This window comes from Mesoplodon mirus (assembly GCF_964341445.2).
Source record: "Mesoplodon mirus genome assembly, chromosome: 3".
NCBI lineage: Eukaryota > Metazoa > Chordata > Mammalia > Artiodactyla > Ziphiidae > Mesoplodon > Mesoplodon mirus.
The window spans coordinates 179,025,404-179,050,357 of record NC_138978.1 but is presented as its reverse complement, the minus strand read 5'-3'; the positions used below and the strand labels follow the sequence as shown (position 1 = coordinate 179,050,357).

General features: G+C 50.6%; 1 protein-coding gene across 3 annotated transcripts in view; it reads right to left on the bottom strand.

Moving 5' to 3' along the window:
• Positions 1–361: 361 nt before the first annotated feature.
• SUSD4 (sushi domain containing 4) overlaps positions 362–24,954 on the bottom strand; it is a 176,379-nt gene continuing 151,786 nt past the window's right edge. For 2 of the 3 annotated variants that reach the window (XM_082613264.1, XM_082613262.1), the window contains 4 exons: positions 7,833–8,024; positions 6,821–6,965; positions 2,651–3,033; positions 362–1,691 (listed from right to left, as the gene is read on the bottom strand). In XM_082613264.1, the coding sequence (XP_082469390.1) occupies positions 1,504–1,691; positions 2,651–3,033; positions 6,821–6,965; positions 7,833–8,024 (908 nt within the window). In that variant the 3' untranslated portion in view covers positions 362–1,503. Of the gene's footprint in view, positions 1,694–2,650; positions 3,034–6,820; positions 6,966–7,832; positions 8,025–24,954 lie in introns of all 3 variants that reach the window. The other variant, XM_082613263.1, reaches the window with a different exon arrangement.

Sequence of the window (24,954 nt, the reverse complement as noted above, 5' to 3'; positions counted from 1 at the left end):
CGTCTGTCTTTCAGCTGGCCAGATGGAGTTTAAGCATCCATGAAAACCAGTTTCCGGCACTAAACGATGTTACAACTACCAAACACCTTTACCCACTCGCTCAGCTGTTGCTGCTGGTGGCCCCGCTGCCCAGGGCATCGGGCCGGGCGTGCCCTTTCCTGTTCCCTCCTTCCTTCAGCCTCTGGTTCTGGTCCTCCGCTATCTCCATCCCCTGGGATCACTGCCACTGCCCCTCCCTGCCCACCCAAACCCGCTGCACTAGTGAAGCCATGCTTCAAACTGTCATTTTCTTTTTAATTTTTAATCAGTCTGTGTCGAGAAAAAACAGGATTTGATCAAGCTTCCAGCTCTCACCGCCCTATCCGCAAAGCAATTTTATGGATCAGAGTTTTGATTGTATTTGTCTAAAACCCAGAGGAGAAACGGAATCAGCTCCACAGATCAACATGTACATGTATTCGAAGAGACACTTCAAGACTCGGGAAATGTTTTTTATCAATCATTTTCTTAGGAACGACACCCGGTGGGCCCTGGGAGGGTGCAGTGCGAGTGCTGGATGGACGGGTGGGTGAGACAGCCGGAGGCCTGGGAAGCAGGAGCGGAGAGGTGTCTGTCTTCAGAGCCTGCGGACTTCACAGGACAAAATAAAAGGGGGGAAAAATCCAACCTCATATTTTATTTGGAGGGGGAGGAATATGTTTTCAGATACAATTTCTGTTTTGGAGAATTAAATCTGTCTGAGTTTGGCAGTGGGGGCAACAACCCTAATAGTTCACTGGAGATGGACTCACGACTCAAATAAATTGTCAAGTGGGATCTTTTCAAAATGCCGAAACAAAACATTACCTTGGTTACTTCTCCACCATGAGATGCTATTTGAACACACTCTGACCATGTGTAATGTCACAAGATTTAGCCAATGCCATGGATCCGTGTGCTAGACCATGAATACAAATACTGATGATATTTCACCAAAGGACAGCACGGAGGACAGGAGCTCTACTTGTTGAAGAAACTTCCAGAAAGCCGAGTCTGTCTGAGTCTTTCCTTTCCTTTCTCAGTGGAACCGCCACATCCCGCTTTAGTCTTGCCTGGAGCAGAGTTGTCCAGCCCAAGGAAGACTGTCCAAAGGACACCCCAGAACCTTCCTTGGGGAGCCTGCAGGGGGCGCTCTGCTGCCCTTCCAGCAGCTCAACACAGACTTCCTGCAGAGGCTGATCCATCCTAATTTGGCGTCCAGAGACAGTTTGAAGCAGATTTTAGAAGCGATTTACATATGTGACATGCTTTCAGAGGAGGCGGGTAGTACTCGTAAGTCAGCGGGATGTGGGATTTGGTGGGATATGCGTGGAACCGTCTGTCCCATGTTCCACAGCCCAAGATGCACTTAACACCTTCATCCAGGACCACACAGGGTCTCCCCCCATCCTCTCTGTTCCTCACTGGTCTTGGCAAATCCTCAAGTTTCATTTAAAAGCATTGCCACTGCCCTTGGTGTCAGCCTCACTGTTGAGTCCGAGATGTACGATGTGAGTCAATGTCCCCATGTTGAGAAATCAGAAAACTTCCTCCATCCCCCCAAGCTCTGTCCTCCAGAGGCCTCACTCCAAAGTACAAGGTGCCCATCCCCAAAGGGGCAGCAGAATCATCAGGACTTTTTCCAGTTATGGATCTTCTTCCATTAGAGGGATCTCTGTAAAAGAAGAGATGGTTATTATACTAATACACCGGAAGACACCGCAAAGATCTGGAATCGTGAGCTTTAGTAAAATGTCTACAGTTCCTACAAATCAGTGAGAGGAAGAAAATGCTAGGTTCCACATATCAGTGAACAAGCAAATAAACCGACTCCTCTGTACAACGTTATTTGCTGGAAAATATACTCAGCTCATAAAAAATAAACTGTTAGGCTTCGACCTTGCACCCTAATGGTCATACAAACCAAAAGGTTCCAAGTTCAAGTACAGAGAGGCAGCGTGGTACTGGAGAAAAGGAACTCTATGAGGAACCAGGGGACCCCTGTTTCCATGTGGTTACTGCTACTTACTGTCAATATGAGCTGGAATGAGTGTTCTCATGTGTAAAATGGTGCTGGTGCCCTCTGCCCCGGGAAACACAGTCCTAATTAGTCTGATGCATTTTTACTATTTTGCCATGAGCTGCAATCTGCCTTTCCTTGCAGTAGGCACATACACATCTTTTACTTCACCCCTGATAAACATAACCTGCATATACCCAGAGCTTCTCCAGGGCTGGGCCCTCGTGCCCGCATCTGGGTCTTCCCTTTTAGCACGTGTGCGTTACCTTGGTCCCAAGCACCACTTTCAGAAGTCCTGCCTAATTAAGGGAGAAAGAAGAAAAGCATCCTGGATCTTTGAAACGGACGCTATGAAAACCAAGTTCCGCCCACTGTGGCCTTTCTACTTTGGATGGCTTGGTGCTCTTTTAGGCCTCCGGAAATTTCAGTTAATGGGCTCATCACTTGTGAGATGATGATGTCTTCCAATAACTGGCCTTGCCCACGGCCTCTACATGCAGGGAGAACAAGATGCAATTTAAGCTGAGTGAGACGGGAGCATTGATTTGACCCTGAGCTGGGAGCAGGGTGGGGCTGTGCAAGGGTGGCCCGGGCCTCGGGGCAAATGCTTACCATCTGCAATGTCAATGCCTGGGCTGGTGGATGCCACCTCCCCCGCCGTGCTGGGAGCTGGGTCAGGGTTGTCGGAAGCGGGGCGGGTGCCCCCTTGGCACGTGGGAGGTGAATACAAACTCTGGAGCAGCTCCGAAGAGCCTGAGACGCTGTCACGGGTTCCTGACTCCCCCGGGCCCGTGTCCGTGTCCCCTGAGCCGGGGTATGCTGGGGGGCTCTGGTCGTCCACGGGTAAGGGGCAGCCCTGGCCCACGGAGGACAGGTACCCTGGGCCTAAGGCACTCAAGCCGCCACTCACAGCCTCGTCATAGGACGGGAGCATGACGGGCACGCCGTCTACCACCACGAAGTCGGGGTCGCTGCTGGAACTCCTGGGAGGCCCCCTGTGGAGAGGAAAGTGGTGCTAATCTGTCAGGTGACAGGTCACCCCGGGAACGAGGCCACAGTGCCCCCCACTGCAGCTGGGGTCCTGGGGGCTGTGGGGCCCTGGGAGGAGGTGGTGCAGGAGATCCAGCCTCCCTGCCCGGTCCCCTCCGGCAGACGGTGCGTCCACCAGGGCCACACTCTGGACAGGAGAGGTTTTCTTCTCCTGCTTCCCTCCTGGCCTCTTGCTGCCTCTGGGCTCCAGTATCTCCTCATACTTCCTTCTTCCCCCCATTGGACCTCTGGCCTTGGCCTTATGGTCATAAACCTGAGAACAGGGGACTCTGTGGCCCGTTCCAATCAAGCATCCCAATGTGCCCCTGCAGCGTCCCTGAGGAAGCCTGTTGGAAACGGAACAGTACCGTTAAAAGCTTGGGAAACCGTGGACCCTAAGTGCCCCTTTCAGTTACCCCTGTGCTTCGTATGCTTCGTGTTTGTTTTCTGCTACGGTATAAACATCACTCATTTTTAGTCAAGACAGAAAAACAAAAACAGAAAAAAAAAGGAACTCTGAACATCATCTCACTACCTGTTCCGGATCTGTGGGCTCACGGCCGCCCCCCGACCCAGCAGCCACCTGAACCTAAGCTCCGCCCGTGCTGCCCGGAGCGGGGGTTCCCTTATGCTGGCACACACGTGGTTCTGGCCTTGCCCTTGGCCTCCGGTCCCTTGCACCTTCCACACCGCGGGTCTGATGCCAAAGCCCAAGCTCCGTGACCACTCTCTGCTCCTGGTCCCTGGAGGAACCGGGGTAGCAAGTGGCCAGTGGAACTTGGTTCCTTATTTCCTCGGCTGGGAACTGGTGCTGAGTGATGTGGCCAGAAGGTAAAATATTAGGAGGAGAAGACAACCCAGCTGGCGGGGGATGGGGGGGGGCGCAGTATAGACCCTGAACCCCTGCACGCCAGCGGCAGGGCCTCCAAAATCTGAGGACTGAGATGTCTGGACGCTGGTGTTTGAGGTGGAGGAAGCGTCAGGACGCCTCTCTCTGACACTCGGGGCCACTGGCTTTTTGGAGCATCTTGCTTAGAGATTCTGGAGGGGGGTTCCTTGCTCCACCATCCTTAAGGCCACCCAGAGATGGGGGAGATTGCAAGGCCCATGACCCCCCCAAAGGCAGGAGCCGGGCCCCCCCAAAGGCAGGAGCCGGGAGGAAAGCAAGAGTTTGCTCCAAATCCAACTTCTCTCCCCTTCCACAGCCCTCGTTAGTGGATCTGGAACAGGCCGAGCGCCCCTCCTCCCTGGCCTCCACGGTCTCACACTGGCCTCCTTTCTCACTTAGGTCTCCCCACCTCTCACTGTCCCTTTCACCAGCAAGCTGTCTGGGTCAGGGCGACCCGACGGATGCCTCCGTTCTCCATTCTCCCCCAACAAAAGCTCCCACAGTGGCAGCTTCTCCCGCCTGGTCCCAGCCCCACGGACTGTCATCAGCATCTCTTCAGCGTCTACACCTCTGGGACCTAGAGTAAAAAAGTCCTTCCTGGACCTGTTCTTGAGAATCTTGTCATCTATTTGCATAGCTGAGATCAATGTTTCCACACAACTAGAGAGTAACCTAAGATGGAAATAAATACTTGAGGGATTTAAAAAAAAAATCAAGTGAGTTTTAGGGACCATTTTTTATTATTTATTTAATTAATTAATTAATTCTTTTGGCTGTGCTGCATGGCTTGCAGGATCTTAGTTCCCCAACCAGGGATCGAACCTGGGTCCCTGGCAATGGGAGCTCCACATCCTAACCACTGGACCGCCAGGGAATTCCCTAGGGACCATTTTTAAAACATCTTAATATTTAGTCTCTATCCTGGAAACTTTGTTCCCAAGCCTATGTAGAAAAACAGCTCTACAGGCCACGTTCAAGTACTCCAGGGTACTATAAATCACAATATGTGGTTCAGCTTTCTCCTTATAACCCTTAGGCCTTCTTTAGATAGTCTAATTGCTCAATGATAAGACATGGTCCCTTGACCCATAAATAATAACGGTGAAGATAGAGCGGATGGCAGGCTGGAGAGGAAAGAAGATTCTGTCACCTCAGCTGGAGCTTGGCTGTGGCCCCAGGATGGTGTCCACACACTCTGGGCCTGGCGTGGATGCAGGCGCACACCCACCCCCGACCTAGCACACTTTCACGGCTGGGAGAGTGGGGTGCTTGCAGGTTGGGGGGCTCCTGCCGCCAGGTGGGGGCATTGCTACGGGGATGAGCAACCTCCCTCCCCCCTGGGGGCGGGAGGTTGAGGGGAAATGGTGGGTGGTGCTTTCTCCAGCAGCCCCGCCTGCTTCCCACCCCTGCGCCTGGCTGGGAGTGTGAGAGGCAATAGTGAGTTTCCTGGAGGGCGGAGTGGGACGTGGTGAGTCTCCGGGAGCTGCCTCCTCCACTAAGCAACATGTTCTTTGCCAGGGGCGTGGTACACGCGACCCTGGGGGCCAGTTTGTCCCTGTGTCAGAAACAAATGCCCTTTTCTGAAGCATGAGGTCCCCAAATGAGAAGACTCTGACATGGGCACAGGAATCCAAGGAGATACTTGATTCCCTTGGGAGCCCTGGCTGCTAGCATCCTATGATGTTCGGTGCCCTGACTTCCTTCTCATGTTCACAAACTTATCCCTGTGCTTTCTTTCTTTTTAAAAAAATAAATGTATTTATTTATTTATTTTTGGCTGTGTCGGGTCTCCGCTGCTGCGTGCGGGCTTTCTCTAGTTGTGGCGAGCCGGGGCTACTCTCCGCTGTGGCGCGCCGGCTCTTCATTGTGGTGGCCCCTCCTGTTGCAGAGCACGGGCTATAGGGCGCACGGGTTTAGTTGCTCTGCAGCATGCGGCATCCTCCCGGACCGGGGCTCGAACCTGCGTCCCCTGAATTGGCAGGTGGATTCCCAGCCACTGCGCCACCAGGGAAGCCCATCCCTGTGCTTTCTAAATGACTCCTTCTTCCAGGAACGGTGACCTGCCAGCAGCAGTGCTGGGTGGCTCCTGGTTACAAAGGGCGTTGGTGTGCTCGGTTCCGGGCAAGGGGCCAGCATCGGAGGGGCAGGGCCACAGGCTGCCCTGGGCACTGAGAGGACCAGACCACCTCTGAGGGACTTTGACAAGCTCGTCTCTGGTGATGACGACAGGGAGGATGAAGACACTGACCCAAGCTCACCTGTGCAGCCAAGAAGGATGGAGACCCACCCCCCCACCCCCGCCCGCCCACAGGTCCCACTCCGAAAGCTCAGACCCTACTTGTTGGCCGAAGCTCACCAGCCCTGTCCTGGCTCCCCATCCAGAGCCTTTTCTCCTTCCTGAGACTTGCCATGGTTTTGCACACCGGCTTTGAACCTCTGTTGGCTCACGCACCTTGGACCTTGTCCCTAATTACTTCTGTGTATCTCTTATCCTCCTTGTGGCCTGGAAGCTCCAAGGTACGTAACTCTAGAGCTGCAGGCACAGAGTGGGCAATGGGGGGACCCCTGTGGGTGGGAGGTGCAGGGCGTGCAGCCCTGACCGTGCTCGCCTTCTCTGCACCCCCTACAATGCCTGCCTCGAGAATATTTATCCAGGGAAGGAGGGAGACGGGGGCTCACGGGTGGGGGGGGGGCGGAAAGAGGGAAGTGCGTCTGTCTCCAGCTTGGTGTTCTGACCCCAGACACCCCAAAACCTCCCAGGCGAGTGTTCTTTGCTTTCTCCCCGTTCCCCCTTAGAAGCTCAAGTCTGCCCTCATCAAGGCTGACCATCCTTTCTCCGTGCTGCCCAAGGTGGCTGCACTGACCTGGGGGGACAGCGGGCCTTGAACTTGGTCTGGAACATCCTGGCCAGGATGACGAGCCACAGCACTAGCAACACGCTGGTGGCCGTGAACGCCACGATCTTCCACGTGGCCAGGAGCGTCTCGTGGGCGCTGGGCCACGCTTGCTCTGCCGGGAGAGAGAACAAAGCAGCCGTCAAGCTCCCAGGCCACGACGGGCACTGGGGCTCCCGTGTGCTCGTTTGAGGGGTTCGCCTTCCCTACTTCTCTGCACTCCACCCGTACTGGTTCACGTTACCACCTGTGGGCCCCCAGAGGCGCCGTGTTAACAAATGCTTCCCCCCAACCCCTTGCTGCATCCGGGGCAGCCATCACCCCTGCTTGGGGCAGGTGGCCGTGGCCACGCCTGGAAAAAGCCGGGGCAAGCGGGCTGGACCGGGGTGGGCGGGAGACGGTGGGCGGACGTGCACGGGTGCCCAAGTCTCCGTCGTGTGGTCAGTAGCCGGGTGCTCTGAGACCAGGGGTGAGGACGGTTTGCTAGTAATTTGTTATTAAGTAGGAAGCACTGACATTTGCACGTGGCTTACATTTTTAGAAGTGAGAGCAGGTTTTACCCATAATCGTATCATCTGTGTTCGGATATGCATCCTGGAGTGGAAGAGAAAGGCTGAGTCATGCATCGCTTGGGTCACACGCATGGGCCTGTGTCCTTGTCAGTGGAAGGGGACAAGGCTGGGAGAAGACAGAGTGCACAGAGGCCAAGTCCGTCCATGGATGCTAGGGGTCTACGGACCTGTTCAGAGGGTCAGCATTGTACATGGGCATGGGCGGGTTAATACTCCTGACCCTCTGAACAGGGTTTGGAAGTATCAGCCACATGTATCCACAAAGATGAGTTTCTAGATCCAGTCCCTAACACCGCGTGAGAGGGGGGAGGGTGTGTGGGAGGAGGGACGGGGCTCAGGACACAGCCACCCACCCACCACTGTGAGTAGTTTGAACCTGGACCATCCAGGGACGCCCTCGACGTGCTCACCTGACTTGATGCAGTAGACTTGATAGGAAGGAAACCACTCCCCGTACTGGCACGTGATGTACTTATAATCACTGGTGAGGCTGTAGCCGGGATCGCAGTAAAACTCCACCACGGTTCCGTGGTTGTAGCGCTCACATGGCCGCGGGTGGCAGATGAAATCGCCGTGACTCACCATGGGAGGTAGCGGACAGACTTGGGCAGTGGGGGAGAATAAGAGTTTCAGAACCACATGCTTATCCTGTCTGGACCCTCAAAACAGAGACGGAGCTCGCAGAACACATCCCTCCGAGATGCACTGATACGTGAATCCTCAGACTAGTGATGATGAGCTGTCCCCGAGACAGTCCCTTCGTCTGTCCCTCCACGTGAGGTCAGATGGAAGCCTGCAGTAAGCTTCTGAGCATTGCCGCTGTCCCGTGGCATTATAAACTACCTCGTAAAAGAGAGGTTCGTTTTACATCGCAAAGAGTATGCCTACTTAATAGACGGTGTTAAGCTGCTCTATTAATAATGCATGCTATTATGTGCCAGACAACCTAGTAAATACAACTGAGATATTTACGGACAAAATCTCCGCTGAAAGGAACAGCTATCCTGAGCCTGTTCCTGTGGCTATGGGAGTAATTTGGGACCATCCAAATCCCTGGGTGTGCCTAACCCGATCCTCAGATACCCTCCTGGGGTTTGGCCAGTGACGTATATGCAGCTCTTCTGCTGGCTCCATACAGGCCCAGGCCACAGCCTTCCAGTCATAGGCCCCCTGATCAGCATGGAGGAGCCTCGGGGCCTGGGCCTGGTTTGCCACCAATATACTACGTGACCTTACAGAGGTCACTTAACCAAATTTAAGCCTTGATTTTCTCCTCTATAAAATGGAAGTTTATTCTACCCTTGATAATGTTTCATGGTTTATCTAACCCTCATATTCTATGATTTTAGGGGAAGAAAAAGTTGTTTTCAGTTGCCTCTCTTGAACCCAAACTCCGGGTTGTCAGATAAGAACGGTTCTGTCTTTGGGTCCAGAAAGACGGTCTTCGTGGAGTTTAGTGCTTGTTCACTGATTCCCACAAAGAGCCCTCTTTCCTGGACAAGGACTCAGAACTGCCCTTAAACATTCCTCAAGAAACAATCAAAGCCCAGACTACCGAGACTGGCTTCAAACCCACACCTATGGAAACCACTACGAGCTTTGACCAAAAAAGGGAGAGAGTTAACTTTTGAGCCTCTTCCCAGGGGTACCCAAGCCCTGGGCAGTGGAGACGCACAGGCAGGCCTCAGAGCGCTCTCCACGCAGCCGCATCTGCAGGGAGCTGCCCGCCCCACACGGGCCGCTGGAATGTGGGTCGGGAGCTCTCTTCTGGCAGCAACCCGGGCACTGGGGCTGGTCAGCAAGATGGGCCCACCCGATGGGGGTGTCCCATGGCTTGGGGCCAAGAACCTCTTTTTTTTTTTTTTTTTTGCGGTACGTGGGCCTCTCACTGTTGTGGCCTCTCCCGTTGTGGAGCACAGGCTCCGGACGTGCAGGTTCAGCGGCCATGGCTCACGAGCCCAGCCGCTCCGCGGCACGTGGGATCTTCCCGGACCAGGGCACGAACCCGTGTCCCCTGCATCGGCAGGCAGACTCTCAACCACTGTGCCACCAGGGAAGCCCCAGGAGGCTCTTTACAGACACTCTCTCTCATCCTGCAAACAATGCCACGAGGCAGATCTTGCTGGCTCTTTTCAGAGTCAGGGAAACAGCAACCCAGAGAGGCCAAGGTCTCCAGGAGCAGCTGGAGGGGTGGGTAGGAGCTCGGGCTGGGCGCTGGCTCAGCTCCACACCAGCCGGATGGCCCTGAACAGGTCGCTTCTCATCTCTGAGCTCCAGTGGCCTCATCTGTAAAATGGGAGCATCTGAGGGTTATTCTGGGGAAGGCTGGCCAGGTCTCCGTTCTGAGCTGACATGATGTAAAGATAATCAGGAACCGGGCATCTACAGAGAGGGGTCGTAACGAGGCAATTGCTTCCGCAGGTGATGGAAAAATCTACGTGGACGATGAGGCCCCTGAGATGAGCAGCAGCGGGAAGCCACTACTGACCCTGGGCGGGTGGGATGAAGGTGTCCTAGTGGCCGGGCCCCTGTGGAAGTCGGAGCCACGGAGGCGATCCTGTGGGAGATGGAGGCGGCGGAAACTCAGGCACTGCTGGAGATGCCCCGGGGCAGCAAGACACCCGCCCTCACTCCCTCTGGACAAAGCTGGCGGGGAGCCAGCGGACCGGGGTTGGGGGGGGTGTGCGGTGCAGGGGAAGGTCCAGGACTGGGTCTGAGGTCCACGGGCCCAGAGCGTTCTCCATGAATGGCGGCTGGCAGGTGACTGCGCCTCGGGTCCCACAGGTAGACACCGGTAGAGTCGGGACCGGAGCTCTGGCTTTCCGCCAGCCCAGGGCATCTCCCGACCCAGCAGATGCATGCCCTCCGCAGAGCTGCCCAGGGCCACAGAGTCCCGTCACCCAGTGCATTTCTAGTTCCACAAACTGGGGCTCCTGTCAAATCCACGCCCTCCAGGGTGTTCCATGAGCATCCCCAGTAGGTGATGAAGGCAGCAGGAGAGGAAAGGGAAGGGAACGACAAGAAGAATGTGCAAGGTCATTATGAAGGTGAAAGGAGCTGTGATCCTATGCACATCAGTGGACAGACTGGCCTTGGACAGGAGCAGCAGGAGGCCGGAGGGAGGAGCTAGAGCTAGAACCAGGGACGAGTGGATCGAAGCCAGGGTGACGGAGACGTGGGGGACTTGCCATCTGTAGGTTTGCACTCTCCGAAGGCAGTATTAGGCGGAGCCATTGCTCAGGGAGGAGGAGCTTAGAGCTGAGAATTATACATCACTTACCACAGTCCTTCACCCATTTATATATTTCATTATGTCCAGAAGAGGGAAACAAGGTCTAAAAATAGTCTGTGTGCTTCGTGAACATTCACAGAAATTATTTTGTGGGGGGAGAGAAGAATGTAAAACATTACCACCTCTAATTATTTTTTTAGTCCTTCTGAGCCATAAGCCCAGGTATTTGGATTGCGTGTTTCCATTCTTAGTCTTCCAAAGCTTCATGCGGCCCCCTGGGTGGTCCTCGTGTAGGAAGGAGCTGGCTCTTTAGTCTGTGTGCCCAGATCCACCCCACAGGGCTGGTGCTGGAGGCTGCTGGCTGTTCGCGTGATCCCGTTCCCCTCTTCTTTCTGGGCACAGAGCGGTCTGCATTGCCCAGTGTCCCTTGTTCCTCTAAGTTCTGGTCAATGAAATGTGAGCAGAAGTGATAAATGCTCCTCCAGACCCAATGCACGGAATTCTTCCAAGCTTCTAGAGTGAGACAACCTCCCAAGAGGACCTTAGAAGCTGCACCTTGAAAACAGCAGAGGCTCCATTGGCCCCTGATGGAGCACGGGGAGGTGGTGGGAAAGCCAGCAAGTCTGTGTCTCAAGTCCAAAGGCATCATCTCAATACCAGCAGCATGATATCCGAGCACCTCTCAGGAACCAAGAGCACGGGCGCTGCTCTGTACACGTACAGAACCAGCCAAAACTCTGCCTTCAGGAGTTCTGCTGGCTCCTAATAATTAAACTGCCGCTGCCCCCACCGACTGTCCCCAGGCTGATCTGAGTTTGGGTAATGATTCCAGGAAGCTGCCTGGCACCCTCCATGCCAAAATCATAGCTGTTTCCAAGGCTACGTCCAAAACCTTGCTTTCAGCTTAGGGAAAATCAATAAACATTATACAGCACATAACATTTTCCACTTTTGTTTTGCTGTAACAACACGGAAGGCCAATAAACGTGTCCACCAAAGGAAGCAAATGATGACAAGGCTGGGCCTTTGCTTATTTCCAGGCCTGATGGAGCATGGTGTTGACTTGCTTGGAGATGTGCTGACAGATCAAATTTAAGATCAATATTACCCAGCAGCCCCAAGGGAGGGGCTCTGATCTGTTTTCCATCTTGGAGTCACCACATTAGGGTGTCCCTGAAGGAACACATGATGCATCTGATGACGACTGTGAAACTTCAGTGCAAAAAAAAAAAAAAAAAAATACAGCTTCACATAAGAAATCCAAAGTGTGCCTAGTTTTGGAGACACAGTGAAGCCGCGGAGGAGCACACAGGTGAGGGAGCACGTGTAAAACCGTGATTTACTCTGACACGTGTTTCTGGATACCAATGAGGTGTCCTTCCTTCTTTGTAGTGACTCAAGCACCAGGGGCTAAGCCCGGTACAGCCTCACTCACCACGATGTGAAAATAAATCACAAGACATCTGTGGTGTCAAAGTGTTCGGATGCCTGTGAACATCTTCTCAAATAGGATTCCCACAGATGGAATGCCTGATGGTGATCGGGGCATCTTAATTTTTTGAAAGGGAGAGAAATCGGGGGCTCAAGATGAAAAAGGTGTGTGTCCCACAAGTTAACACAGAAAAGCCCACAGGGAAGGGAGCATTTAGAGGAGGTGTCTCCTGACTTTCCCTGCAATCAGCAAACCCTTCCCCATGAGAGCATGCTGAATATAAAATGTTGATGGTGTATTCCAGCAATTCTTAAGTTCCTTCTGCACAAACTGGAGCAAGGCACTACACTGATATTAATACATAACGCATTGGTTTTCCGAACTTCGAATTTTTCTCCCATAAATGTTTTCTTAAATTTCTTGTGCCTTCTCAGTCTTATCTGTTAGCAAATCCTAGCAAATGAGGGAATAAATAATTGAGTACTAAGTTCATGATAATGGAAAGCAAGTGGTTATGCTTTATTCCTAGCTGAGTGTGAGTGCATGCGTGTATGTGCGCGTGTACACTTATGTGTATGGTCCCATACTGTACATAGAAAATACATAGCTATGTTTTCTGCTAGCAGAAGTGCTTCTAAGGCTTACACAGTATTCCTTAGTGTTCTGCAAAAAAAAAAAAAAAAAAAGAAAAGAAAAGAAAAAACTTGCTATTCTGTGAAAAGTACCATGCTTTTCTGGCATCTGAATGTATTTGAAAACTACTGGCTTAGATGTCATGGACAATGAAAAAAGGAAAAAGGGGAAAAGTCAGCTAGAAGAGCAGGAACGGAGAGAGTGTGAGAAAAGCCAGGAAGACATAACATCAGCGGGTTAATGGAAGTTGCCTACAGGCAACTTTACATAGTGCAAAGAGCATTTTCTTGGGTTCAAATCTTGGCTCAAATACTTTGGAGCTATGTGACCTTGGGCACTTCATTTAACCTCTTTCTGAGGTAGTTTTAGTTTCCATCACCTGCAAAAGAATAGTAACACCCACACTGCAGAGATTTTATAAAAATTAGAAATAATAGCTGTAAATCAAGCACAGTGTCTGACACAAAAATAGATGCCCGATAAACAGATAGCTATTATTAGTAGTAACTATATTATGTATGTAGTAGCTATATTATGAGCCAATGAGAGAACATGCAAGCAGAAAGGCCAATGACAACTTTGAACAAGCCCCTACACCATGAGAGCAGCATACACGCCACACACTGTTCCACTTCATCCTAACTACAGTTTTGCAGAGCAGATGTTGTTATGGCCTCATGTATACAGAGAAGGGAATCGAGCCTCAAGAAAGTGAAATTACTAGTCCAAGGTCAAATAAATAGAAGACCTAGGATTTGATCTTAAGTGAGGCTTACTCCGAAGCTATGCTCTCTCACTGACCCTTGCTGTAGGGTTTTACGTGTGCACAGGCACAAGGAAGTGTAGGCCACCCAAGGACCAGATGTGACAGAATGGGTTTCTTGATCTGCTAAGATGTGGGCTGTGCACAGTGGGGTTAGAGTTTGGAAAAGCCTTGGAGCCTCTCAAGAGAGAAGAAAGGCAAGATGGGGGAACCCTGATGGACACAGAGCATTCCTGTTCCACTTATGGGCATCAGCAGGATGCTGTGGACAGGGCCAGAGGAGAGGCGAGCTTAAGACAGGGCTGTGGGTGGAGTCCAAGGATGCTGGCCAGCTGGGGTTTGGGAAGCTCTGAAGACGGTCCTTTAAACCTGACACAGGAGGTACAAGGAAGACACAAGAAGCATCTGTTTCTTCTCAAGCCAAGGAAAGGGGAGCACGTGGTGTGGGTAGCGTTGTGTTCCCCCAAAAGTTCTGTCAAAGTCCTAACCCCTCGTTACCCGTGAATATGACCTCACTTGGAAACTGGGTGTATTGCAGATGTAAAAGTTAAGATGAGGTCATGTTATAGTAGGGTGGGCCTTTGATCCAATATGATAGGTGTCCTTATAATAGGAGAAGAGACACACAGAAGGAAGAGAGCCATGTGAAGACACAGACTCATAGGGAAAACACCACGTGATGACAGAGGCAGAGACTGGAATGGTGTAGCTATAAGCCAAGGAATGCCAAGGCCACCTCTAGAAGGAATGTGAGTCTCCGAAGGAACATGGTCCTGTCAACACTTGGATTTTGGACTTCTAGCCTCCAGAACCATGACAGAAGACATTCATTTTGTTTTAAGTCACCAGCCTGTGGTACTTTGTTCCAGCAGTGCTGGGAAACCAGTACAGCATGAGTCTATCCTTGGCCTGGGAGGAAGTGGCCAAGCGCTTGGGCCAGGTCCACAGGGAAGCAACCGGCTAGAACATGAGGGTTTCCTGGCTAATGTCAGAATGTCTCACTGAAATAACCAGACACCAAGATTTCCTCAAAGTGAAGTAAAAAAAAGAATTGTTTTACATGAAAGTGGTTATTTCATGAGCTATGCTTTAGTGGATGGAGTGGAATAAAAGCAATGCAGGAGGACAGCATCCCAGGGCTGGAACCTTAAGAGCTCCTTGGGGAGATACCATTCTTCTCTTTGGGTAGTGACAGCAGAAACCACGTTGGGGAGCCTTATGCTTTGGGGACAGTAGAGTCACTCACAGTTAACTCCAAGGACCGCAGTATCTTTGAAAAGGTCAAGTAGTATGGGAGAGTAAGGGTCCTCTTACACGCAATTTTAGTCATGGTTGTCTATAGCACTCTTAACTTCCTAGCTTCCTATAAATTTACTTTTCGTCCCAATTCAAAAAAATTTCCCTTGGAATGAGATACTTAGGGCATGAAAATACAGATTGATGTCGGCACAGTTGTTTGCCTGTGATCTCCTGAGCTAAGGACTAGTTTTAAAATCTGAAATCCAGTGTAACCGGCTTCTTTAAAATTCCAGCTGTTTCCACCACCTTAATGCCTGGATCTGTTACCTCCCTTCCCATGAGTGGAAGAGACGGCGTTAGAAAACGCATTAGCTTCCCATCCATTGAAGAACAAACTGGCCAGCATGTGAGCAAAGTCCTAGACTTTTCAGCAGGAGCCCAGGTACTGGAAGAGGAACGATCAGATGAAGGGCCACCTCCGCTAAGCGCTTTGACTTTACAGAAACCTGGGCACAATTCAGAGTCAGGCACCATCTTTTTGCAAAAACAAAACAACAAAAAAAATCCTCCTGTACAGAAAGAGAAAATGATTGCGAACACAGATACTATGTTATAGGTTCTAACAAAAAAAAAGAATGAAGCAAGACACCAAGATGGACACAGACAGGTATGAATATTTTACCTGCCTATCATCCCCGACTTCTAATCACTTTAGGGAAAAAAGGGAACTCTGGTAACTGCTTGTGAAGAAAAGTAGGGCTGCAGGAATTCCCTGGCGGTCCAGTGGTTAGGACTTGGTGCTTTCACCGCTGAGGGTGCGGGTTCAATCCCTGGTCAGGGAACTAAGATTCCGAAAGCCAAGCAGCTCGGCCAAAAAAAAAAAAAGAAAAGAAAAGAAAAGTGGGGCTGGGGGTGGGAACTGGGGAGGAATGACCCCCAAACCACCCTGCCGAATACTTCCTGGTGACTCTCGGTCTGTAAAAGGCAGGGAGTGACTGAAGGGATTTATTACCTTCTGGGTTGCACCTGATTGCAAGAGGTTTTAGTACCATGAAATATAAGTCACCTAATTTTCCAGAGAGGAAAGAAGGAAATAAATCCTGCCTGGAGCAGGGATGGAGAAGATATTCTAGAGTTTAAGGAAAAACACCAAGATTTTCCCTTTTGTACAAGCCATCTATTTTCTGAGCGCGATGAAGTCACCCTCTCGGCATAGCCAGTGGCTCAAACCACTGGCCGCAGCTTTGCAGTTGCTTAGCTGTGCGTTCCTTTCACTGACCTGATATTTAAACATCACAAAATAAAGACCTCTGCTTGCACGCCTGTGAGATTTTCAAAAATATGAGGGGACTACAAGGCAAAGCAGAAATATATTTTGGTGAGAACCATGAACGCGGTGGCTGAAAGGGATTGGTCCCCACATCCTTGTCCCCTCGAATCCAGCCTGGCTTGCAAAAAAGGGGTGAAAGATCTCAGATCTCTCTGCCATGGAAGGTTTGGAATTCAGACTAATTCAGAACATTGACCCCAGGAGAAGCTTGCATGTAGGAGTCTCGTTTTATACGAGTGGCTTCCACTGCAGAAAATTTGCAGCATCCCTACTGACACAATCTGACACAGGGTTTCGACAGAGCCAGCATGAGGGGGCTTCCGATTTATTCCGTTTCCGAGGATTCAACCCCACCCCTGTGCCTTGCAACCAGGAGACATTTCCATAAAAACATGAGTGACGGTGCCTGGCTTCAGATCCATCGTGTCCCCCTGGGGCCTGAATCTGCTCCAGGACAGGCTGCCTGCCCAGGTGAGAGCTGAGGGGTGGGGGCCTTGGGAGAAGTTGGGTCCGAGCCCATCTGGTGGGATCCCATCTCTGAACGTGACAGTACATTGGGCGGGGGGCGGTTAGCCAAGTCCCCCGTTGGTGTTCTCTTCTTCCCTTGATTTGGTGAGAGAAACCAGTCCAGAACTCTGCCACCTCTGCTCGCCTTTGGTGGGAAAAGGAATCAGTTCTCTTCTTTGATGTCAATGTAAAATCTCTGCAATTAAACGAGGTTAAAAAAAAAAATGGTGATCCTAGGAGAGCTGGAGGGTTGATGGCTACACGTTTCCAAGGAGGTTAAAAGGAAAGCAAGGTGGTGGGCAGAGCTTGCCGAGGGGCTACGGCTGGCAGACAGCAGGCCTGGAGAGAGAGGATGAGGAGGAGTTCAGGGCCATCTATCAGATCAGGAGTCATACAATTCAAGAGAATAAGAGCCTATAATGTAGTAGCTGGGAAGCCTGAGAACTTGGTTCCACTTGAAAAATAGGAACAAGGTCTCTTGGTTTTCTTAGGATTTCTTAGTGTTTCTGGATTCAATATAGAAAAAAAAAAAAAAATCATGAAGCTTCTTGATGCCCCGGCACAATCTACTCTTGAATACAAGAGAGACGTGTGCCCAAGAAGAGGAAGTGCTACAGTGGAAATTACTTATTGTATAAAGAAAAGAGAGAGAGGAAAATTAAGCACAGTGATCCCTCAGAAATGCTGCTATGACACGCAGGCGGCTATTTTCTGGTAATCATTCTGCTGTAATGTATGAACAGTACATGGAAATAGTATTAGAATAATTTTCTATTGCTTGTGAACGATAAATTAACAAGGTTGCTTGCTAGTTTGCATTTTCTTCTAATAAAAAAACCCATGAGGGTCACAGGCAAGGTAGCTGTAATACAAACAGTGCCGGATACAGGAATTTTCATTGCCAGGAAACAGAACAGGAGAGGATGTGATGCCCCAACACATGTGCCAAGATGGCAGAAGACATTTTCAGTTCACAAAGCGACCTCCACGTTGCTTCAGACAGGGCTTCTCCCTAGCCAACGTCACTGACAACATGACAGGGGGATGACCTGAGATTTCCTCTTTTCCAGGCCCAGGGAACACATCTGTCTTCAGGGAACTGAAGAGTCTATTGTTTTTGAGAATAAGATGGGGAAATCCCGTAAGGCTTTGACTGGTGGAAGTTGGGTGCCTAATGAGGGTTCGAAATTAGCCACCCACTCACATACTTGAAGGCTGGGAGTCCGAGGAGATGGGGGAATTCTGCTGTGACCTGGCAAATCACTTCATTTCTCTGGTCTCAAGTTTCTCAGGAGGCGGAATTAGATGAATGATTTTCATACTTTACACTGGGAAGCTCTTTCTTCAAATAAATCTTAAGTGGGAACACGAGATGCAAGTATGTAAAACAGTGCCATGGGAGGGGGGGTGGAGGCAGCTGGAACAAAGCTACCTTGGACCCTGCTGGCTTCCTAGGGACCCCCGGGGTCTCAGAGCCTTGACGACAGGACAAAACCACCTGGCCAAGTATTTCCTAGCCTTGTATAATCCTCTTGCGTTTGGAAGAGAAGGAAAGGGAAGGGTATAGGGTCAGATAAGCAGATAAAGAAGCCCTCTCTCCCTCTTCCCATATAGAGGCCCCACTGCTACACTGAGTAAACAAGAGAGAAAAAAAAGAACATTCACTGCTCCTCTCTTCATTGTCTGCCGACTCCATTTCATTTGGATTCAGCTGATGGCAGGATCACGGGTGAGTGTGCAGGAAGCTTGAGAGCCCAGGAGAGACTGATGGAGACCCTGGTCCTGGCCAGCTGGTCTCCTCTGAATGCTGGGAGGCCTGGGTGGCTGTGGGTGACCAGTGGGTCGCTGCTATTGTCACTCCACTTTTGGTGAGCAGGACTTGAATTCCTCATAGCAATAGCTCCACAGCATTTAGTACATCTCTGGTTGGTACCAGAGTCCTAACTGGGAAGGAGGGAGGGACAGAAGGAAGGAGGGAGAAAGGGAAGGAGGGAAGGAAGGAAGTGGGAGAAGGGAGGGAGGAAGGGAAAGTTCCCATGTTGTCCAACATGATATGCAGTGCAGCTTGGGCCAAGTCATACAGTGTATCGTCCTCTCCCCTCTAAAATCTCTTACATGAAAAAAATCCAGGTTATAGGGAACATCAGCAGAGAAAAAAGCGGCCCACCGGCAGCTGAGCAGATCATTCAGAAGGCAGGGACCTGGCCTCTCTCGCAGGCGCCAGCAGGGGCAGGAGAAGAAGCACAGCTGGGGAGTCGGGTCAGGGCTGGGTCTTCTGAATCTTTTGAATCCTGGCTCTGCAACTTACTCCCCGAGGCCATGTTACCAGCCGGCTGACTGTCAGTGAAGAGGGGCGTAAGAATACCTGGAGTTGTTTTAAAGCTAAAAAAAAAGGCAAGTGAAGTGCCCGGTGCCAAGATGACCCCCCAACAAACATCTATTTCCTCTCCCTGCCAGTTGCCTACTGGTGATGAAGGCTCATGGGTTGACTGAATATGAGCCCCCAGGAAACTGTCAGCAGTCGTCCAGGGGAGAAACTCTCCCTTTGCTTTGCTCCCAGAGCCAGCGGAGGACAGGATGGCCTCTCTGGATCGGTGTGTTCTGGTTCAGAGCAGAGTCAGGGAACGTGGCGGCTAGGAAAGAGCCTCAGAAATCAGCTCTGGCCACTCACTCCCTTCCCATGCAACGAAGTGGACTCCCTGCAAGCAGCAGAGCTAGGGTTAGAGCCCAGGCCCTAATCTCCAGCAGGTACTCTGGGTCCTGGGAGCGCCTGGAAGAGCAGTGCGGGTAGAAAAGTGTGGGCTCAGAGGGCCCCTGCTGCACCGCTTGTGAGCAGGGTGACCTTGGAAAAGGGGGGAGACTCTGTGAGCCTCAGTTTCCTCATCTGCCGTTGGCACCACACTTAGTTCTCAGGACGCTTATTAGGATGAGAGATCATGGGCTAAAGGTGCCTGCACAGGGCCTGGCATGGAGCAGACATCCACCAACAGGCAAAGGAGTCAAAGGAGGCTTTAGTTACAAGAGCTACACATTGATGAGTACATATACCACGTGCCAGGGGAATGCAGGGAGGAACCAGGTGCTCTCTACCTTGGAGTTGCTCCTAAGAAGATAAACTTCTGATCTGCCTGTCCCTGTTCAAGAATGTAAGTGAGGAAGGCAGAGAAGATGAGTGGCCTGGGCACCCCCTCCTCGTAGAGGCAGTCCGGTGGTGCCAGAGCTGGGGTACAGGGGTGGGAACCCCACTGGCACTCCCAGGCCCCGAGACCTCGCACAAATCCACTCATCTCCAGCACTGCTGATTCATTTCTACAAAGGGAGTGCCAGGGTGCAGTGCGTAGGGTGGGGGAAAGGTAAACCAGGTGATGTCTAAGGCTATCTAAGCTCTGAATTCTATGATCAATGGCCCCAAAGCAGCACCCATAAATCCCGCTGCAACTTGGTTCTGTCATTTCCCTTGACTGACTTAAGATTCAATACAGAAGTTTCCAGCTAATTAAGAGGTCCAGTTGGCCACTTTGTGGTCAAGGATGGCTGGGCAGGAAGGCGCGAGAGACCTGACTGTCCTTTGCTTGTCTGGTGAGACGTGCCAGCAGGAGGGACACAGCTCCACGGGAGCACGTCTGACTCTGGTTTAGGGGATGACACGGCGACACGTGACCTCACCACAGACAATAATTTACAGCAACCTTCCTCGGACCAGGCCTGGACTCCTTTCTGTGCTTCGTGTTTTCCTTTTGTAAAATGGGAACCACCTTGGCACAGGGTGGGCTGGGATTATTCCTTTGAGTGTTATCTGCCAAGGATAAGACGCAGGGCGGGTCTTTTCTGAGCAGGCCAGGTTCTTCCTCTCTCTTTCTTGTTCCTACACAGGATTCAGTTAAAGTCCCGAGAGGCGCTTCTGCACGAAAGCAGGGCCCCTGGAGAGAGATCCCTGACGGTGCCTTTGCCTCCGGGCGTCTCTTGTACCAGAAACGAGTTTTGACTAGGGAACAAAGCACACCGAAAAGGCCGCTCAGGAGCTGGGAACCCACCCCGTCCAAACTGGCTTTGAGTTTCGATCCCAAATTGGAAGCTTTCAAGTAATTTCACATTTGACCAAACAGGGTTTTTCAGTTTCTTATTTTTCCTTCTTTTCTTATATAAAGATGCAGACCTAAAAGGACCCCTGGGCACTCGTAGGTTCTTAAGAAATCTCGCTGCCTTTCCTTGTAATTGCATCTGAAACTGATTAAGCTTCCATCTCTGACCGTGTGAGCAGTGAAATGGATGGGAAGGGGCCGCGTGGCTGGGAATTACTTTGGGCATTCTGAGTTTGGGGACTGGTTGGATTTAAAAACAAAACGTCTTGGATATTCAGCTTCTAATGAGGTCAGGTTTGCTTGTTCCTGGGAGAAATGCCAGCCATGAAGCTGAGAAAGTCTGTTGAAAGGTCAGCCTTGGGGAAGCCCCCGCCTAAGTCACGGCAAATGAAACCGTAGGCCCCTACGGTTCCTGGAGCGATTTGTTTCTCTGGTTGGGAAAAGCAAACACACAAGCACGACAAACTCTCCTGGGCCCCGGGGTCCACGCTCATGGTCCTCCTGGGAAGCCCATGTCCCCACTGCCTTCAGAGTGGAGCCCAGGCACCACGTGGCAGACAATCCAACACAGCAAAAAGTGGCTCACCCTCCCCAGTTCCTTCCAAACCATAGAGACCCCCTTGGGAACCCCTTCCAGGTGGCCTCAGAGTAGGTAACAATCTTCTCTACCACCAAAGGCCCTGAAAACTTAGAAAGGGAATATTCGGAACTGAGCCCCAGCTGTGTAGAGTGAACTTTCAGAACTGCACATGGGATGGGTGAGCCCAGCGGGCAGAGACCTCATGTCACTAGTTTGCCTCTGTATCCTCTGTGACTTGCAAAATACTTGGCGAACATACGAACATAAAAATTTTTACTGAACGCATACATGAATCTCACAGGCATTTATTTAAAGTAGCATATTCCACTGATGTGGGTTTCTTTCTTTTCAAACTCTCATCTCACTAAATGTTTGACTGGTCCTTTCTAGATCTGATCCCATCTTTTGCCCCAGAGGCTATTCAAAGAAGGACTTTTGGTTAAAGGATCCAGCCCTCTAATTTAATGGTTGGGAAACAGAGGAATCTTTAAGTGGGGAGGTCACAACCAGGGACTAAAAACTCCTAAGTTTGGGCGTCAACCATCTGTCCTCCCAGCCCTTGCTACCTGCCTCAGAGATGCAGTCATGTGAACTCTGCTGTCGTTAACCTGCTCCCACGAATTCCTGTCAACAGATGCCCAGCACCCATGTTACTATTTCCAGGACATTTGAAAACTTGAATGTGAACGGAGTGTTCCGATACTTAAGGCTTTTGGATGGTTCTTCCCCATGCAGACAAAGAGCCCTTTTCTGTAGCCACCTGCAGCCAGCATCCCTTGCAGCCCTAACATCACAGGGTCTATGGGATTCTGGGGAGTTAGTCCCATTTCCTAGACATGTGTCTTTGCAGCCTTGCCTGTAACCGTCTGTTGCATGCTTGGTTCGTTTGCTTATTTCTATGCCCCTCCATATCCTCCTATATTCCACCTTCAAACCATTGGACCGGCACTCCTCACACACACTAAGGCATGTTGCCTTGGCTACTGAGCTCTACAGAGCTTCAAAATGCACAGTCCTTCCAAATGAGTAAGATGTTTAGACCCTTTCTCTTTTCCCAAAGCCCAAGCAGAGACAAAAAACACACTTCTGTTTGGCCTTCAGGGAAAAGAAGCAAAAACTCATAGATCCCCAGACAGAAATTTTCATTTTACAATTGCGATACCACCTACCAGAACTTTCCTTTCCCTCTTTCCAAATGCAGAAGCACGCACGTGCCCTTTGGTTAAGGTAGCTGTGGGCATACGCGGTGCAGTCTGTGATGACGCCAGTCTCTAGGTAACGGGATTTGTCATCTTGTTCTCCCCATTAGACTGTAAGGTCTTCAAAGTAAAGAATGAGGTCCTTTTCTTTCTCTGTAATTCCCCAGAGCCCAATTCGGTGTCGCTCTGTGCCTACCAGGTGCCCAATAAGCACTGCTGACAATGTAAGCAGAGTTCTTAGCACTTACAAATGAGAAAATGCCCACATGCACTGTCAAAGGTTTTTGTTTTTGTTTTTTTTAAAAGATTTCTTGGATTCAATGCGTGCATGTGTGTGTGTGTGTGTGTCTGTGTGTGTATGAAAGAGAGAGAGATGCAAGCCTCAGAGATGAAGACGACCTGAGAATGGAAAACATGAAGACACACAGAGATAAAGAAAAGCACGCAGACCCACAGCGAGAAAGACCAGCACATAGAAACCCATGGGGCTCCTTCCAGGCTCAAATTTATATATTCACGTATTTTAAAATGACGTAGCCAACACTGTGGTCCAAGATTTTGTGATTTCAGGTGTTTTACCCCACACAACCCGGCTGTGGGAAAACAGACAGAAGACGGGTGCCATACCACTCAATAAGCCAGGTGCCACAGCCCCAGGCCTTTGAAACACGTCACCCACACCTTCCTACTGGGCCTGGGAATTCTCGCCACCTTTGGTGAGGCTGCCAGAGTTTTTCCTTCCAAATTATAAAGTCCTTCGTGAAGCCAGGCCTCAGTTATGGGATTGTTGACACTGAGTGTGACAGCTGCCACTCAACGCTGGCGCCAGCAAAGCCTGCTCCATGCCACTAGGGAGAGGAGACACCATGCAGTGGAAGAAGCCACGGCCAAGGGCTGGCAGTGTGGACAAGTCACGCCACCCTTCAAGGTGTCAGTCGCCCGGTCTGCGAGGAGACACAATCCCTGCGCAGCCCAGTGGCTGAAGTGAGGCTCTGCTGTAACGGGGTGACTCATGGGCACGTGCGGGGCAGCGGGGAGTGCTCTCTGCCACCTGGACTCACGGCCCCCTGCAGCTGGGATTTCTACAGGGAGGAGAATTGGACTAGAAGAACAAATCCCTTCCTGTGTGATAACTGTTTTAAATTTTTTGATACTTTAAAAAAATGGCTATAAAAATATCAAATTGTAAAGGAATCAGAACAAATTAGATAACGCATAATTACATAATGCACCTTAGTGATGAAGATCATGAGCTTTCAAGTGACAAAGACCCTTGTTCGAGTCCCCACTCCCCGACTTACTAACTGTGTGACCTTGGGTGAGTTACTGAATCTTTAGAAACCTGGGTTTGCTCAGCAGTAACATGGGATTAAAAATAGTACTTGTCTGGGACTTCCCTGGTGGTCCAGTGGCTAAGACTCCACATTCTCAATGCAGGGGGCCCGGGTTTGATCCCTGGTCAGGGAACTAGATCCCACATGCTGCAACTAAGAGTTCGCATGCCACAACTTAAAAAAAAAGATCCCATGTGCCGCAACTAAGACCTGGCGCAGCCAAAAAAAAAAAAAAAAAAACAAACAGTACTTGTCTCACAAAGGCAATAGGAGGACTAAATGAGATACTTTGTCAAACATTCTGATACATAGTAAGCTCTCAAGATTACTGGCAATCATTATTATTGTTCAGTACTTCCTCCCATTATCTGGGATTCATCTTATACAAACACAGTTAAAAGTATGCAAGTAACCAAAATCTCCTCTGAACAACCAAAACGATGTTGCAATGTAAATGCATAAAAGCCTGGGTATTTTGTTCACACAGCCATGGCCAGATTCTCACTTAGTGTGACTCTGTACACAAGTCTAAGAGCACTAATAATGATGGACACTTGATCGACCACCTACTGTGCACCCGGCACTTCACTAAATGTGTTACATTTGTTATCACACTGGACCCTCCCAGTCCCACAGGTACAATCATCTCCCGCATTCTACAGATGAGGAAGTAGAGGTTGCTAGATGCTAAGTGACTTGCCCCAGGTCACACTGATTAAGTAGGAGCCTCAGGATGTGAACTCAGCCAGTCTGATGCCAACCCACACTCTAATCAATACCCTACAGCACCTCCATGACCATCCTGGTGATCCCATCTCCAGGCTTGTGGCAGGTTAGAAAAAAGAGCTTGAGGGGTGGAGGGAACTGAAGTGACAGGTACCGTGACACGTGATGGACTGACGGATTAACAGGGGGACAGGAAAGGGAAGGGGATAAAAAGCTCACAGAGAAAGGCTTCCATGGCACAGCTGTCCAGACCCAGTCATATCAGGGGTCAGAACGCCCTAATATATATATTCAAAGCCCCCGAGAGCGTCATGATTCCACAGCACAGTGTGATAATTTTCACTCTGCCATCAAGAAAAATCAAATTGTGTGCTCAGGACGACAGAAAAAAAAATGAGGGGATGGGGGACCGTGGGTGATATATTAAAGGGGTGGGTAGATTCCCTCGGGACAGCGCATCTATGTTGAATACCCT